General features: G+C 42.4%; 1 protein-coding gene and 1 pseudogene across 1 annotated transcript; both read right to left on the bottom strand.

Moving 5' to 3' along the window:
* The window catches only part of LOC101343058 (zinc finger protein 343-like), a 45,022-nt pseudogene extending 28,802 nt beyond the window's left edge, over nucleotides 1–16,220 (bottom strand).
* LOC101342809 (zinc finger protein 84-like) lies at nucleotides 2,608–5,787 on the bottom strand. Its single transcript, XM_023741362.1, has 3 exons — nucleotides 5,725–5,787; nucleotides 3,249–4,344; nucleotides 2,608–2,996 (listed from the first exon to the last, which is right to left on the bottom strand). Exons 1-3 carry the CDS (start codon nucleotides 5,785–5,787, stop codon nucleotides 2,608–2,610), a joined length of 1,548 nt encoding a protein of 515 aa, XP_023597130.1.
* Nucleotides 16,221–18,228: the final 2,008 nt, after the last annotated feature.

Below are 18,228 nucleotides of genomic sequence, written 5' to 3'. Positions count from 1 at the left end.
CATCAGTATAACCTCATCACAGTGATAGAATTTACAACACATGAGGAGATCACATACAATCTCATCATAGTGGTAGAGTTTATAACACATAAGGAAATCACATCAGATAACACAATCATACAATACTAGGAATCATGACCCAGCCAAGTTGCTACACACATTTTTTGGGGGACACAATTCAATCCATGACAGGAGCATTCTGGTTGTACCTTCTTCCAAGACAAATTTGTTCGTTCTTTTGGCAGTCCATGGTATATTCAATATTCTTCGCCAACACCATAATTCAAAGGCATGGATTCTCCTTCGGTCTTCTTTATTCATTGTCCAGCTTTTGCATACATGAGGCAACTGAAAACACCATCGCTTGGGTCAGGTGCACCTTAGACCTTAACTATCTTTGCTTTTTAATACTTTAAAGAAATCTTTTGCAGTAGATCTGCCCAATGATATGCATCGTTTGATTTCTTGACTTCTGCTTCCATGGGCGTTGATTGTAGCTCCAAGTAAAATGAATGGTTCCAAGTAAAATGAAATCCTTGACAACTTCAATCTTTTCTCCGTTTATCATGATGCTGCTGATTGGTCCAGTTGTGAGGATTTTCGTTTTCTTTATGTTGAGGGGTAATCTATACTGAAGGCTAGGGTCTCTAATCTTCATCAGTAAGTGCTTCAAGTTGTCTTCACTTTCAGCAAGCAAGGTGGTGTCATCTGCATAATGCAGGTTGTTAATGAGTCCTACCTCCAATTCTGATGCCCCATTCTTCTTTATATACTCTATATACTCCATATAAACAAGCATAATCACATAGGTGTTAACTCGAAGGGGGGTGTACATCAAAGGAAAATTGATTCAGACCTGAATCAGGACTTTAGATACACCAAAGTTCTCAGATTTTACATTGCTCTCACATACTCCCCCCTTTTGATCATGAATTTCCCTAAAAATTCTTAGCTCACCATTATAAGAGTGTTTTCTTCTGCACGGGCTCTTTGCCTAAGATTTTATATTGCTCTCACACACTGCCAAACCCCTGAGAAAGAATCATGGCCAAGCTGGCACATGATCTTAACCATTACAGATGCCAAGAACTGACTTGAGTGTGAGCTTCCTGATTCTCCAAAGAACAGCCTCTCCCCCACCCCCACACCAACCTGGTTTTGGTTCCTTCATTAATAGGACTTGTCTGGACTCTGCAAGCATTTGACGGAGGAACACTAGAGAGGAGGGTGACTAAAGGGCTAGGTCCTTGGAGTGAGAAACAATGGAGGTGGTATGGCTAGATGTCTCAGAGCAGTTACTAGAATAATGTGGGAGCGTCACTAGCAGGACTGGGTCCTAGGATCGGAGGGCTGAGAGGACATGGCTAAAGGTCCTTACACCTGGTATTAGAAATGTGTTCAGGGGACTGTAGACCTATCATTGTTGACCTGACATATGAAGTAGCCAAGAGGTCCAAAGCAACAAGACTGGGAGAACAGGTTGGGTATGGTTAAAGGATCTGACCCTGGAATCTAGAAGGTTCTGGAAAGCTGGCTTGAAGGTGAGGGAGAGTGGATAGTTAGAAAGGACCCTAGAGCTAGGACTGGGAATTGAGCATTAGGGAACAGCAATACTTCGATGGGTGGAAAAAGATTTAGCAGACCAAAATAGAGACTAGAAAGTACAAAGGAAAACCAGGGAAGGGAGCTTTCACAGAAGCCAGCAGAAGGTAGTTACAGAAAATAGTGATCAGTTAGGAAAAGCGGTAATTGAGTCCCTGGAGAAGTAAACATTCTCTCCCTTCACCTGGCATCTGTCTCTAAAACCTAGATCACTCCTCCTCTCCCCATGCAAAGGATCAGATTCCCCAATAAATGTATTCAGGACATTTTTTCTTAAGGGTTGAATTCATTCAGGAAACTTGGAGCGTGAATTTGAATTCCACGTATTTTTCAGGACAGATGAGTAATACAGCCTGAGTTATGGTTTACTGAAAAATTTTATGACAGTGAAAAGACAACAAATCGTGGGAGAGAACTGGCGTATGAAAATACTAGTCAACCATTCTTAGATTACTTAAGTAAAGCTTTCTAATTTTCTGTTCCTTTTGATTACAGAATTTTGGTTACCAAATTCAATTTTGTAACTAAAAATCTATTTAGTTACTACTGACACTGTCACCCTGATACAGAGTATAGGCAGTCAGAAGACTTCTGAAACTCCCTCAGAGGTGGGTGATGCAGTGATTTGTGGTGGCAAAATGTTGTCTTCAGTCAGTTGAGGAGGAACACTGGAATCAAGTTCCGCCCACAGTCCCTGCCCACATACCTCTCTCACTGAGTGTGTCTTCTGGTATAACTTATCGCTAAAGCAGCTCACATTCTCCCTCACCAAATAATGCTTCTCCCCACACCTGAAAAAAAAAAAGCTGTTCTCTGATGTATAATGAAGTGTACCTTTTTCTCAAATTTTGCCCATTCTCCCTGCACACATAGAGCTTCTACTCTGTGTCCTCTGGTGAATGAGAAGGAATGATGTCCTCACGTGAAGCATAAATAAACTTCACCCCTTAGTGAGTCCTCTAGTGTATAAGGAGGCTTGATTCTTGGTTAAAGCCTCGGCCACACTCACAGCAAACATAGGGCTTCTCCTGAATGAGTGCGCTCATGTCTAATGAGGCTTTGCTTATAGCTAAAGCCCTGCCCACACTCTTTGCACACACGTGGCTTCTCCCCTGAGTGCGTCCCCAGGTGGAGAAGGAGGCTTGACTTCTGGCTGAAACCTCGTCCACACTCCAGGCACATGTAAGGTTTCTCATCTGAGTGCGTCTTCTGATGTCTGATAAGGTCTGACTTCTTGCTAAAGCCTTGCCCACACTCACTGCAAACATAAGACTTCTCATCTGAATGTGTCCTCTGATGTCTGATAAAGTCTGACTTCTTGCTAAAGCCTTGCCTACACTCACTGCAAACATAAGACTTCTCATCTGAGTGTGTCTTCTGATGTCTGATGAGGTCTGAATTCTTGCTAAAGCCACGGCCACACTCACTGCAAACATAAGACTTGTCATTTGAGTGTGTCCTCTAGTGTCTGATGAGAGCTGACTTCTGTCTAAAGCCTCGGCCACACTCACTGCAATCATAAAACTTCTCATCGGAGTGTGTCTTCTGGTGTCTAATAAGGTCTGACTCCTTGCTAAAGCCTCGCCCATACTCACTGCAAACATGGGGCTTCTTCCCCAAGTGTGTCCACCGGTGGAGAAGGAGGCCAGACTTCTGCCTAAAGCCTCGCCCACACTCTTTGCAAAGGTAAGGTTTCTCATCTGAGTGTGTCTTCTGGTGGGTAATGAGATTTGACTTATAGCTAAAGCCTCGTCCACACTCCTTGCACACATGTGGCTTCTCCCCAGTGTGTGTCCTCTGGTGATGAAGGAGGTGTGACTTTTGGGTAAAGCCTCGCCCACACTCCAGGCACACGTAAGGTTTCTCACCTGTGTGTGTCCTCTGGTGTGTGATGAGATTTGATTTGCAGTTAAAACATCGCCCACACTCTTTGCACACATATGGCTTCTCCCCTGAGTGTGTCCTCTGGTGAATAAGGAGGCTTGAATCCCGGATAAAGCCTCGGCCACACTCTTTGCACACATATGGCTTCTCCCCTGAGTGTGTTCTCTGGTGTATACGGAGGCTTGATTCCTGGTTAAAGCCTTGGCCACACTCTTTGCATACGTATCGCTTCTCCCTGGAGTGCGTTCTCTGGTGAATAAGGATGCCCGACTCCCGGATAAAGCCTTGGCCACACTCCTTGCACACATATGACTTCTCTCCTGAGTGTGTCCTCTGGTGTATAAGCAGGCTTGATTCCCAGCTAAAACCTTGGCCACACTCACTGCAAACATAAAGCTTCTTACTTGAGTGTGTCCTCTGGTGCGTGATGAGGCTTGACTTACGTCTAAAGCTTCTCCCACACTGCAGACACAAGTAAGGTTTCTCACCTGTGTGTGTCTTCTGGTGTGTGATAAGATTACCCTTCCGGCTAAAGCTCCGCCCACACTCCAGGCACACATAAGGTTTCTTACCTGAGTGTGTCCTCTGGTGTGTGATGAGATTTGCCTTCTGGCTAAAGCCTCGGCCACACTCCTTGCACACATGTGGCTTCTCCCCTGTGTGTGTCCTCCAGTGCATAAGGAGGTGTGATTTTTCAGTAAAGTCTCGGCCACACTCACCACAAACGTAAGGCTTCTCCCCCCGGTGTGTCCTCTGGTGCATAAGGAGAAGTGACTTCTGTTTAAAGCTTCGCCCATACTCAGTGTAAACATAGGGTTTCTCTTGTAAGAGGAACCTCTGGTGTGTGATGAAGTCTGACTTCACACCACAGTCTGGTTCATCCTCTCTACAGCTGACTGCTCCAAATCTTAAGGTTTCTAATTTCTTCAATTCTTGGCCTCTTTCCACAGACCTTACCCTTTGGGCTGAGTTAAGCTCCACTCCTACCTCTGTGTTGTCTTCTCTAGGGCTTGCTGACTGTCTTTGGGGTGGGCTGGAGAATGCCCTGGAAGTCCCTCTCTCCCCTATTCTCCCATACAAGGGTCTGGAGACTTCTTCTCTCTCTTGACCTTCTGTGTTTTCCCTCCAGCAGCTCTGATCAGAATCCGGCTGCTCTGGCTGCTTCTGATGTCCTTGGCTGGAATGCCCCGGATGGAAGTTATGTTCCACACATAAGCCTGGGAAGATGGGAAGCACGTATTGGCTGAGGAATCGCTGACAGGAGACAGCCAGAAGGCAGGAGGAGCAGGGGTGGAGTTCTAGCTTCAGTTCTGCTGAAGAGAGAAAGGTTTCCGTTAGAGTAGCCATAAGTGGGCTGCCTGGGCTCTTCTCTTTCTCTTATGATAGACATTCTCTCATTGCTGGAGTCGCTGGGTGGCACCATTAAGTACTTGAAAGGTTGGTGGTTCGGAAGACAGGCCTGGTGATCTGCTTCTGAAAAGTCACAGCCTTGAAAACCCTATGGAGCAGTTCTATTCTGCACAAATATGGTCACCATGAGTCAGAATTGACTCAATGGCAACTAACAACCATCTTATTGCCATACTTGTAATTGATAATACATACAACACAAGTTGTTTCCCACCAATAATTCACTTATATTCCATTTTTACAAATTACACTTTCTACTGCAATCCAGAATGAGACCTGGTTGTGCAGTGGTTAAAGCGCACAGCTGCTAACCAAAAGGTCTGCAGTTCAAACCCACCAGCTGGTCTGCAAGAGAAGATGTGACAGTCTGCTTCCATAAAGATTTACAGCCTTAGAAACCCTATGGGGCAGTTCTACTCTGACCTATAGGGTTGCCACGAGTCGGATTTGACTTGACAACAGTGAGTTTGGATATTGCAATTCAGATAATCCACACCAAAAACCTCTTCAACACGAAAGCCTGACTAGGAACTTCTCAGGTAAGCATCAGAAACTATTCTGCCTTGTAAACAGGTTCTATTATAATTAGCCTTTTTCTACTACTAAAAATCTCTAAGCCATAGAGCCTTACATTGATATATATTGCCCATAACACTTTGCAATTTCTTGGAAATAACCGTTTCCTATGTGGAAATCTCCTTCACGACTTTTCTTATTGTAAAAAGGGACTGAAAGACATAAAAAGTCACTCAATCTGGCAGGCTTCCAAATATAGGAGAAGGTACATGTGTGAAAATGGTGTAGTAGTATCATTTGAACCTCTCCAACTTCAGGGGGGATAATGATCAGGATCACCGCAAAGCTGATTCCCTTGAGGTGGAGGTCGGACATACCTCCACCCTCCAACCTTTTTACCAATTCTGACACCAGCCATCCTCCCCACAGCACTCTCTGCTTCTCTTCTGGGTTTGATAAGCTGTTGCAGTGGCCACACAGAACTCACTACCATACTTATAGTTAAGTGGTTTACTAAGGAACACGGTACAACTCAGGATCAGGAAGCACACAGGCAAAGTCTTCCTTCTTTAGTGCGGGACAGCTCTCTCAGCTCTTCTCAGCCCCTGAGGACAGGTCTCCTCTCAGCCCTCTCAGGACAGGCTCCTCTTGGCCTTGCCATCTGTTTCCACCAGCTCTGCCACTGTCTCTCGCTGTCTTCAGTGTTACAGCCCTTGACATTGATTCAGCTCCTTCAGAAGGTTCCTTGCTGCCCCCCTCTCTGCTTCTTTTCTCTTCTCTTTTCTTTTTTCTGCTTCTTCTTGCTGCTTCACTTTCTGCTTTTCTGTATGAAAAAACTTCTGTGGGTCTGGCTGTTTACATACACAAACTCCTCAATTTCAAGGCACTGCGCTCCCACCAGGGTCACAAACTGATCAATCTCCCCCAGGTAGGCCACGACACTTCATTTGCATAGTTTACTGACCAATCCCTGCAAGTGCATAGCAACCACAGGGCAGGCTGTGACACATGACCAAACAAAAAGTATCAAAACCAAGTTGTTTACAGCTTACCCAGGAGATGTAACAAACCCTCTGGGGTAGAAAACTAGGGCAAAGGAAACTCCTCAGGTGTAGAGGAAAAATCTCTCAAGTTGTTTTTTCAAAGAATGAAGATAAAATACAATATGAAAGAACTCAATTCATCAAAATATGCAATAATGGTTATAGACATTGTATATGAAACAAATCTAAATTACAGGTTGCTCACTCATAAACACTTATTCGGCTTTTTTGTTAACCCTCTGTGATCTTTGTTTTAGTTTTTGACAATCTGTTTGCACTTTTAAACTCATTATAATTCTAATCTGTTGTAAGTAAAACTGTCATTTCACTAAAGATCAATTAGATTTACAGAGGTCACTCAGAAAACTTTGTTTTACATCGCATGCCCTTTTACCCCTTAATATTTCAAAAAAACAACTGTATTTACATTAACCACAGTATAATTATCATAATCAGCACACTTAATGGCAAAATGTTGTTGTTAGGTGCGATCGAGTCAATTTCAACTCACAGAGACTGCATGTGACAGAATAGAACTGCTGTATAAGGTTTCCAAGGCTGTAATCTTTATGGGAGTAGATCACTAGGTCTTTTCTCCCACAGAGCCACTGAGGGGGTTATTTAGGTTATCAACCTAGCACTTAACCATTGTGCCATCAGGGCTCTTTAATGGCACAATACTGTTACAGTCATACAGAATTTATTCAAATTACACCTGGTGTGTATGTGTTGTATGTGTGTATATGTACGTGTCTGTGTGCTTGTGTATGTATCTCCAAATATTTTGAAAACCGTAAATCTATTCTGATATCTCCAATTTCAGTCTAGCTCCAGGTTCTTTCTAGCCTTCCCCATTTTATATTTGTATCTCCCTTCTCTAATAGTTAGAAACCTGGCTCCCAATATCAATACATTTATTCATTTACTTAATTTCAAAATTCAAAGAAAGTGGTTTCAGAATAGTTGACCCATATACCTACAAAAGACAAATATACAAAATGTAGTTCGAGATTTATGTACAGGGTGTTTTGTTTTGTTTTTGGTCAATTTACAAGGATTTGGCCCACTTTTTTGTAAAGGATCAGATAGCAAATATTTTAAGTTTTGCAGACTACATGGTCTGTTCCAAATACTCAACTCTGCCATAACAGAATGAAAGTAGCCACAAACAATACATAAACAGCTGGCTATGTTCTGAACATTTTATTTACAAAAATAGGTAGCAGGCCACATTTGTCCTTTGGGCTGTAGTCTGCCAACCCTTGCTTTAAACTGAATACATGGTCAAAGTTCTCTGTTCAGAGGTTAATTGGGTTGTTTTCTCCCTGTTTGCTGTGGTCATGTTATTCATTTGAAATATAATTTGATTTGTTTCTTTTTGTATTCTACTTTAGAGTTTTCTTACTATCTTTTTAATTTAATTTTATTTATTTGAGCATGTCAAACATTAGTATGGTTCCAAAAGTGAAAAAACTATTAAAAAGGTAACCTCAGAGAAATGTTTCTCCTTCCCATATCCTTCTAGCAAGATGCCACACATAACCCCTTAGGTGATCAATCTCCATTACTTTCATCTTTATCCATCTTGTGTTACTTTCTGTAAAAAGAAACAAACAGAATGTGTAATTTTCTTTTCTTTTTTTTTTGTGTTGCTGTTGCTGAGAATATACAAAGCAGAGTATATACCAATTCAAATTTTTTACATGTACAGTTCAGTGATACTAATTTTTTGAGTTGTGCAACCATTCTCGGCTTCCTTTTCTCAGTTGTTGCTCCCTCATTAACATAAACTCACTGCCCCCTAAGGTTCCTATATAATCTTTTGAGTTGTTGAAGTGAATTTGATCCCATATAGACAGTTCTAAAGAGAATAATGTTCTAGGCAGAATTGTTTTACTAGTTAAGCTATAATGCCATTTGAAGTTAAGAAGATGTTAGGAATATTTTCATCAAGGTTCCGTAGAAGAATACTGACCAAAACAAGGAAAATTTCAGATTCTCATAGACTCTAGACTTTCTGGAGCTAGGGAGGGTGGATGAACCCCTGAAACTATTGCCCTTAGATAATCTTTAAACCTTAAACCAAAAATATCCTCTGAAATCACCTTAAAACCAAATAACCGTTTAGCTTAACTAGTAAAAGGTCTGCCTTGAGCATTATGCTCTCTTCAGACCTATCTATATGGAAAGGACTACAAAAAGCAGTCTACCTTCAGCTAGCAAGACCAGCAATACACTTTCATTGTCTGACCTCAGCAGTATCATCAACTCTCCAGCCCTATGTCATAATTTAGTCCGCAGGGACCTTGATGACCTTTTCCTTCTACAAGACATCACACTGGTCCATTTCATTGATGACATTATGCTGATTGTAAGGAGGAAGTATCAATGACTCTGGACTTACTGGTAAAACATTTGTGTGCTAAAGGGTGGGAAATTAATCAGACAAAAATTCAGTTGCCTTCTACCTCAGTGAAATTTCTAGGGGTCCAGTGGTGTGGGACATGTCAATATATTCCTTCTAAAGTATAGTTATTGCATCTGGCACCTCCCAGAACTAAAAAGGAGGCACAATGCCTAGTGGGCCTCTTTGAACTTTGGAGGCAACACATTCCTCATTTGTGTGTGCTACTCTGGTCTATTTATCAGGTGACTCGAAAAGTTGCTAGTTTGAGTGGGGCCCAGAACAAGAGAAGGCTCTGCAACAGGTTCAGACTCTCGTGCAAGCTTCTCTGTCACTTGGGCCATATGATCTGGCTGATTCAATGGTGCTTGAAGTGTAAGTGGTAGATAGAGATGCTGTTTTGAGTCTTTGGCAGACTCCTACTGGTAAATCACAGCTCAGACCCTTAGCATTTTGCAGCAAAGCCCTCCATCCTCTGCCAGTAACTACTCTCTTTTTCAGAAACAGCTGTTGGCTTGTTAATGGGCCTTAGTAGAGTCTGAACACTTAACCTTGGGCCACCAAGTCACTATGCAGCCTGACCTGCCCATCATGAACTTGGTGTTCTCTGACCCACAGAGTCATAAAGGTAGATTTGCATAGCAGCACTCCATCATTAAATGGAAGTGGTATATACGAGATTGGGCCTGTGCAGGACCTGCAGGCACAAGTAAGTTGCATGAGCAAGTGGCTCAAATGCCCATGGTCTTCACTTCTGTCACATTACTTTTCACCTCCCAGTCTGCACCTATGGCCTCATGGGGAATTCCTTACAATCAGCAGACTAAGGAAGAGAAAACTCATGCCTGGTTTCCAGATGGTTCTGCATGATACGTAGGCACCACTCAAAAGTGGACAGTGGCAGCACTACAGCCACTTTCCGGGACCTCCCTGAAAGACAGTGGTGGAGGGAAACCCTCCCAATGGGCAGAACTTGCCTCATCCTTCCCTTTTTCTCTTTTGTACTGAATGATTTCAATGCTAATCACTAATATGATGTTTTATCACTAAATATATTACATTTCTCTAAAAACTAAAGGTGGGTTCTTACATAAACAAAATACCACTGTCATATCTAATGAAGTTTTGATAGCTTTGTAGCATCTAATGTCAAATATGTGTTAAAATTTCTTTGATTTTTCTCAAAAAATATATTCATAGATTAGCATCAGGTTATCAGTTATCCCTGAGGTAATTTATAAATTTACCATAATTCAAATTTTAAAAAAAGGAACATCCTCTTTTATGAAGTTCACATGAAAAAGAATATCCAGGAAAAAACTCAAAAGAAAAAGCTGAAACAGAGTACTAGCCTTACCAGACATTAAAACCTGCTAGGAAACCTTCAGGATCAAAACAGTGTGGTATGAGTAGACAAATACACTAGTGGAAGTGAAAAGGAAGTCAGGAAATCCACACAAGTATATATGTAGTTTTAGTATATGATAAAGGTGTTATCTCAAACCACTTGGGTAAAGGTGGAATTTTAATAAATGATGCTGGGCAACTAAATATCCATTTAAAATATATAATATTGGATCGTACCTCATACTATAGCCAAGAACAATTCCAAATGATCGGAGATCTAAATGTAAAAAATTAAACCACAGGTGTACTAGAATATGGGTAAATTCCTCTATAACCTGGACACAGAAATATAGACAGAGAGGTTTATATCAGATTTGTATCAGGGAAATGCCTCACGTGGTTGTAGAGGCTGGAAAGTCCTAAGTCCATGGGTCAGGCATTAGGCTGGAGGCTTCTCCTGACTCATGTAGTTGCAGGGGCTGACGAACCCAAGATAGGCAGGTCCGACAGCAGGCTGCTGGCTCAAGCCCCAAGAACTGGAGTTCAGATGTTGACGAGCCAAGTGCAGGATCCAGAGCCAAGCAAAAGCCAGAGGGCTTTGCCAGAAAGTACATACATATTGGATGCAGGTCATAACCCCAAGGAAACTCTCACTCAACTGACTGGCTGCTCATAGCACATCTCACCATGGAGGCAATTACGTTATATCAGATGTCATCATGAAGGTGATTACATCATTACATAACTGCCAAACTACATCATAACTGCCAAACCACTGAGAATTATGGCTCAGCCAAGTTAACACACAACTGCAACCATCACAGGCCATCCCTTGTCAACCTGGCACCTGTACACATCTCCTTAAACCATACATGATCTCTAAATAAAGACAATTATAAAGTCATATTTGTGCCTATCATGATACAGCTAACAAGTATACAATTCAAAAGGCACCAACCCTGTTACAGTGAAGAAAACAAAAATATCTTATGCACACATACAAGGAAGAAATACTCAGAACAATTACAGTCCTAGCTGGTGGGTTTGAACTGCCAACCTTTTGGTTAGCAGCTGAGCACTTAAATCATTGGGCCACCAGGGCTCCTATGTCTACCCTGACCCCCATTAAACCAAAAAGGCCAAACCAGTTGCCATCAAGCTGATTCTGACTCATGTTGACTCCAAGTGTGTCACAGTACATCTGTGCTCCACACGGTTTTCAATGGCTGATTTTTCCGAAGTAGATCGCCAGGGTTTTTTTCTGAAGGTACCTCCGTGTGGACTCAAATCTCCAACCTTATGGTTAGCAGCGAGCATATTAACCATCTGTACCACCCAGGAACACAAATCCTATTCCTTTTTTAAGACTGAGCTCAAGCTTCCCCTCTTGTGGTAAATTGTATTGTGGTCAAAATATTTGCAGCCCCTCCACACCGAGTTTTTCCCCACAGAAGAATTATCCTTCCCACCACAAGGACATTAGACGTGGCTACGCGATTTGCTTTGGCCAGTGAAGGTTAGTGGAATTTAGTGCCACTTTCAAACAAGTTTTAAGAGACACAGTGTGGCTCCATCATTGTTCTCTTTGCCCCTCTGCCTTGTGAACCCCACGACCCAGACAGAGACTGCTCCTTTTGCCTGGATCCCAAAACCAGTGAGCTGAGTCATACCTGAACTGCAGCCACAAGGCAATATAAGTGAGAAATGATCACTTGCTGTTGTAAGCCATTAAATTATTGGGGATGTGTGTTTAAATTACCTACCCTAAACTAACTTAACTATCTCTTCTATGAAGTCTATAAAGATTATTTCAGGGAGAATTAGTGTATTTATTTTTAACAGCAGACTTGAAGAAAAGACATCATAACATGAATATATGAAAAACTACAGAAAAAGAGACAGGTTTAGGAGATACAAAACCCAAATAGTTACAATCTGGCCCTTTCCTGAAAAACTTGGGCAATCCCTGACCTATAATAATGTTGTAATTGATGATATTTATCATGCCTGATTTAAGAATCACTGTAAATATTTTTAATAAACAAAAAAAGAAAATATATGGTTTATGAAATCCAAAAGCCACAAAAAGTTTGGCATTTAACTTTAATTTCTATTGCAGAAGGCATCTCTCATGACTCTCCCTTTGTAAACTGTGCCCCAACTTCACTGACCTCCTCACACTTCCTCACACTGGGCAGACACATCCCTTCCTTAAGGCCTTAGCACCAATGACAGCTCCCTCCATCTGAAATGCTCTTGCCCTCGCGACCTAGAGTTCTGACTCCATCACCACTTTAGGTCTTTGGTCATGTTACCTCCTCACTGATTTCAAATACCCAATTTCAAATTTCAGCCAGCCACCCTGCCACAACCAATATCCGTTTCTCCCGCTCTATTTTATTACTAGTTTGTCACTTCATAGCACCTGTCACGTTTTAGCATACTACACTGTAATACCTCTGTATATAAAGTTTACAGTTTGGTGTCTCTCTCCTTATACTCGAAGGTAAGCCCAGTGAGGGCAGAGATTTCTAACTATTACATTTACTAATGTGTTCTGAGTGACTAGAACATTATTTGGTACACAGCAAAAACAAAACAAACAAAAAAAGCCCAAATCCGCTGCCACTGAGTCAATTTCAACTCACAGTCACCCCATGTGTTACAAAGTATAACTGCTACATAGGGTTCATTTTTGTTTTTGTTTTTTGATTTATTTGTTCTGTATGATTTTTTTGGCTGTAATCTTTACGGAAGGAAATCACCAGAACTTTCTTCTGCAGTGCTGTTGGATGAGTTTGACACACCAACCTTTAGGTTAATAGATGGGTGTAAACTGTCTGTACCACAGAGGAACCATTGACACAAAGGAGGAAAGAAAAAAAAAAAAAACACTGCTGTCAAGTTGATTCCAACTCATAGTGACCCTACAGGGCAGACTAGAACTGTCCCATTGGGTTTCCAAGAAGGAAAATCTTTATGGAAGCACACTGCTACATCTTTCTCCCATAAAGAGTGGCCGGTGGGTTCGAACCGCCAACCTTTCGGTGAGCAGCCGAGTGCTTAACCACTGCTCCACCAGGGCTCCTTTGGCACAGAGTAGGTGGATAATAAATATCTACTGAATTACTGAAGGAAAAGAAAAGAGCACATTCTCACCCAACGGCAACAGATTCCTGTAAATCTCCAGCATCACTTCTTTGTATAGGTGCTTCTGCTCAGAGCTCAGTCTCTTCCATTCTGCCTCCGTGAAGACCACAGTGACATCCTCGAATGTAACTGATTTCTAGAATAAGCAATAAATCAATGCACAGCAAATCACCATCAATTTTCCCAATGAGAGGAGTTTAACAGGTGGCCCTCAAGAGTCTGGACCTGAAGTTCATCTAATTCTTTTCTGAGAACACAATTCCTCATATCAAGTTCTCCTGGATGTGACTGTATACCTGGCCTTGTGATAAAATCTGTGGGGAGCACAAATGATACACAAAACACATCCTGGCCCTCACATATATATGACTTCATTGGAAAAATACTTGTGAATCAATTTGAAAGCACTGAGCAGTATTCAAGAAAATGACTTTGAGAATTTACACTGCAGGGATTCAAAGATGGAAGAGTACACGATGGGCTAGAAAAGAACAAAAGGTGTCATGGAGGTAGGGCTTGTTCTAGGCATTAAGGGATGGTGAAGATTTAAAGAAGATGGAAGGAAACTTCACCCACAGAGAAAAGTGGGAGTGAACAGATGGGGTCTGGAAGGAGCATTTCTGAAGAGTTCAGGAACTAAATGGGATCTGTAAAATCACTATCTTTGTGCATGTATTTTAACAACCTTTTCTAATAAAGTCCTTAACACTTCACTCATCATGTAGAATGTACCTCATCTATGCAAAACAATTGGCTACAGAATGGTAGTAATACTCAAGAAGAAGGATATCTCCAGATAATTTAATCTTTAAAAACAAAAACAAACACTTTAAGTCATTGCCTTTGAGTTCTGACTCATAATGACCCTATACGACAAAGTAGAACTGCCCCATAGCGTTTCAAAGCTGTAATCTTCATGGAATCAGACCACCACATATTTCTCCCATGGAGTGGCTGGTAGATTCGAACCACTGACCTTTTGCTTTGTGGCCTACTGCTCAATCACTGCGCCACCAAGGCTCTTACAAACACTTTATTGAGGTATAATTTAAAATCCATTTGCTTTATAATTCATCCACTTTAAATGTAGGAACTTCTCACTTTGCACAGTTTCAATATGCACGAATTTCAGTTACCATGGTTTAGTTAAATAACCCCAGTCTCCCAACAAAATGATTCAAATTTCAGCTGCCATGGTACATTAACTGTGAGCAACTGCATAAACTTTCCTCCTAGCTCTTCAGTTCACAGACCACTACATAAATACAGATGCGCATCAAGATCAGTAACGAATCACATCACTTCTTTCAATGCCCAGCTGACCTCAGTGGAGGGAGGGGTGATGATTCAATCAATCCTTACTATGTAATGAAGTCAACAAAACCTCTGGACACAGAAGCTCCATGAGCTTCCTGGTTGGTGAAAGACATCGATGCATGTGGGATGGCAGTGCATCTCTTTCTGGGACATGGAAGCTCCACACTGGGAACCCTCCCAGACCTTGCCCTATGTACCTCTTTGTTTATATCCTTTATGCTAAAATAAAGCTGTAATCATAAATATAGCACTTTTTTGAGTTCTGTGAGTTTTCTCAGTGGATTATAAAACCCAAAGGAGTGGTGGGAGCCAACAGGTCACAAGTGACAGAGCCCGGGGTGGCGCGGGGGGACTCCCAAGCTTGGGACTGGCATGCCAAAGGGATAAGGGACACCCCAAATTTGTAGCCAGCATGTCAGCAGTGAGGGTGTTGTGTGGACTCTCCAACCTGTGGCTAGAATCTGCCTATCAGGCAGTGTGAAGAACAGTATCCTTTTAACTTGTGAGGCTGACCTGGCTCCAGGTGGCCAGGGTCAGAAAATAAAGTGCCGTGTGGGCAGCTGGTCTCAGAACTCAACAGAGAAGGACAAAAGTGGGTATTTTAATATTTTAAATTTTGAGACTAATCAACACACTATCATATTCCTGTATATAACACTGACCAGTATAGAAAATTGTTGACGCTACATGATGGCACTGAGAATTTATTTTTACTATGCTATTTCTATGTTTAAAAAGCTCAATAATTAAAAAATAAAAGGATGCCCAGTATACAAGACACTATCGTTAGACAGTGCATCTGTGGATGTATAGAGAAGTTTAATAGTACGTTTAAAAATTTTAATAATCTCAGTTTTTCAAAAACATTCCTTATGTCTCAGAGATCCCTGGATTCTTAGTATTAATTTTGGGTTTATTCTCCAACAAGACAAATCGAATGTGAAAATGCAGAAACCACTGTAAAATGCCTAACAGGGTACCTGACATGAGAGCATGGAAATGCCCCAATGCTGATCACCTTCTCCCTTCCCAAGACAGGGAATATATACCTATTCTATTGGATAGGAGCCAGTATTTCAGAAAAATAAGGCAATTCCAACTCACCAGTATTGTGGGCTTCCTCTTCTTCTCTTGGAGCCAGTCAGTAACCTTAGAAGACAAACCTAAGGGAGAAAGAGAAGCTGTGAGAAAGCAGACTTCCCAGAAGGCTCCCAGAGTAGCTCTTCTGAGCCCTGGGATGGAAGGAAGCAGCCACTTCACTCAGCTGTGGCCCCTGAAGCATTCTTACCTGAACCTGGAGCCTTGGTCTCCCCCTTCACCTCTCCACACCCTCAGCAACTCTCACCTTTAGCCTCATGTTTTGGAGTCAATTTCTTCATGGTCTCCATATCTTCCCTGTTCTTTGAAGCCAAACTCTTCTCCCAGTCCTGCTCTCCCCAGGCTGAAGGATCAGGCAACGTAATGGCCCCAGAGTCAGTCCAGTAACTGCCTTGAAATTCTGCCACAGGGCCAGTTGGAAGTTATTTCACCTCAAGATGGATTTCTGCTGCCTGGGGTGACCTCCTTAAACCTCAGTTATGAAAGCCCTCTTGTCTCCATGCATCCAGGACCTGTGGGTGGAGAAGCAACTTGATGCTGCTGGATCCTTCCCTGTGTGCTAAACCCATGCCTCCTCAGCAGGGGTCCTGTCCTCTCTCACCCTCCTCACTCAGCAATCACAGAGTCTCAGTCTATTCGGCTCCTCTGGATTTTCTACCTTTATTCATTTCTGGCCTACAAGCTCTCAAGTCTGTTCTCTGATCCTCTCCCTCACCTGTCACAATTTACTGCACCCCTCTTGCCCCCACACCTAAGGTTCAAACTCCATGTTCCAGATCAGTTTCTGCTACCTGAGTCAGAGAGAAGACAGAATACAGCCTAAGGCCTGTGGAGAAAGAGCCTCCAATGTCTCCCTCCAGACCCATCAGGGCATGTGGCAGTCAGCTTCTGACTCCCCTAGCCAAATTTCCAGCTGTGTTCAATTAATTCCCAATGTTCCTGTACTGTAGACAAGTTGGGTGTCTGAACCAAGTCCCTCCAAGTCTCACGATGACTTCTGCAAAAATAACACCCACCTTCCATTCTGTATATGCTACTTGACCCTATCAGTCAAGTCCTCCACTCACGTGGTCCAGAGGAGGCAGGTGGTATTAGGAGCTATACCACCTTTAGAAGCTCCTCAGACACCCTGGCCAGGACCTCAGCCCATATGACTACAGCCCTACTGTTGCCTTGTTGCTGTAGTTAGCTGCCATTGAGTCAATTCCAATTCATGGTGATCTCATGCTTGCAGAGTAAAACTGTTCCACAGGATTTTCAAGGCTGTGACCTTTTGGAAGTAGATTGCCAGGCCTATTTTCTGAGGTGTCTCTGGGTGGGTTCAAACCACCAACCATTCAGCTAGTAGTTGAGAGCTTAACCATTTGCACTACCCAGGAACTCTTTACTGCTGCGCAGTATACCTTTAAGGCTAGCTGGGGTTCCCCTAAGATGATCTCCTGACTCATCCTCCAATACTATAGGCAGAGCTGCTCACTACCTCTTCTGTCCAACCTACACGTCACTTTAATCAAATCATACTGCAATTTTTCCATTTAAATCTCTGTTTTTACTGGAATGTGAATATCCTATAAGAAGAAATGCATCTTGCTCATTTTGCTAATCCTAGTGCTTAGGATAAAATAGGCCTTTGTGGCAGATTTTATCATTTTCCCCTACTATCTCCTTCCCTGCCCTTGACGTCAGGCTTGACCTTGTGACTTACCTTAGAAAATGCATGAGTGAAAGTGACAGCATGATTTCTAAGCATTGCATGACTCTACCATCTCTCTTGTTCTTTTTCTTCTGCCACTAGTGCAACGAGTTCCCAAAAGGGGCTCTCCTTCAACCTCAGTTCTGCTGTCAAGGGTCATGGTGTAGAGCCAAAACCAACCCAAGAAGGATGAGGAAAAGGGTTGGGTTTAAGATTAAATCACCATGAGTTTTTGTGGTCATGTGTTACTGCAGCACAACTTAGCCTAACCTGATAAATATAGCTCTCCTTCTCCTAGTAATACTAGTATTAGTAGCTAACATTCATAAACCAGGTACTGTACTAAATCCCCACACATCTGTCAGTTTGTCATACTGTGGAGGCTTGCACGCTGCTGTGATGCTGGAAGCTATGCCATCAGTATTCAAATACCAGTAGGGTCACTCATGGCGGACAGGTTTCAGCTGAGCTTCCAGACTAAGGCATTCCAGACTAAGAATATTGAATATACCACAGACAGCCAAAAGAACGAACAAATCTGTCTTGGAAGAAGTGCGACCAAAATGCTCTTTGGAAGCAAGGAGGGTGAGACTACGTCCCACATACTTTGGACATGTTGTCAGGAGGGACCATCCCCTGGAGAAGGACATTTTCCTTGGTAGAGGGTCAGTGAAAAAGAGGAAGACCCTCAATGAGATGGGTTGACACAGTGGCTGCAACAATGGGCTTAAGTATAACAACGATTGTGAGGATGGTGCAGGACC

The sequence above is a fragment of the Trichechus manatus genome, unplaced genomic scaffold, assembly GCF_000243295.1.
Source record: "Trichechus manatus latirostris isolate Lorelei unplaced genomic scaffold, TriManLat1.0 scaffold00008, whole genome shotgun sequence".
In the NCBI taxonomy this organism is placed as follows: domain Eukaryota; kingdom Metazoa; phylum Chordata; class Mammalia; order Sirenia; family Trichechidae; genus Trichechus; species Trichechus manatus.
The sequence above is the reverse complement of the archived record's forward strand: the minus strand, read 5'-3'. Positions and strand labels throughout refer to the sequence as shown.

Coding starts and splice junctions, on each gene's coding strand:
- LOC101342809 (XM_023741362.1), bottom strand. CDS start 5,787: ATGTCCGACCTCCACCTCAAGGGAATCAGCTTTGCGGTGATCCTGATC. Junction 4,345..5,724: donor TGATCATTATCCCCCCTGAA/GTTGGAGAGGTT, acceptor TGTGGTGTGAAG/TCAGACTTCATCACACACCA. Junction 2,997..3,248: donor AGGCTTTAGGCAGAAGTCTG/GCCTCCTTCTCC, acceptor GCAAGAATTCAG/ACCTCATCAGACATCAGAAG.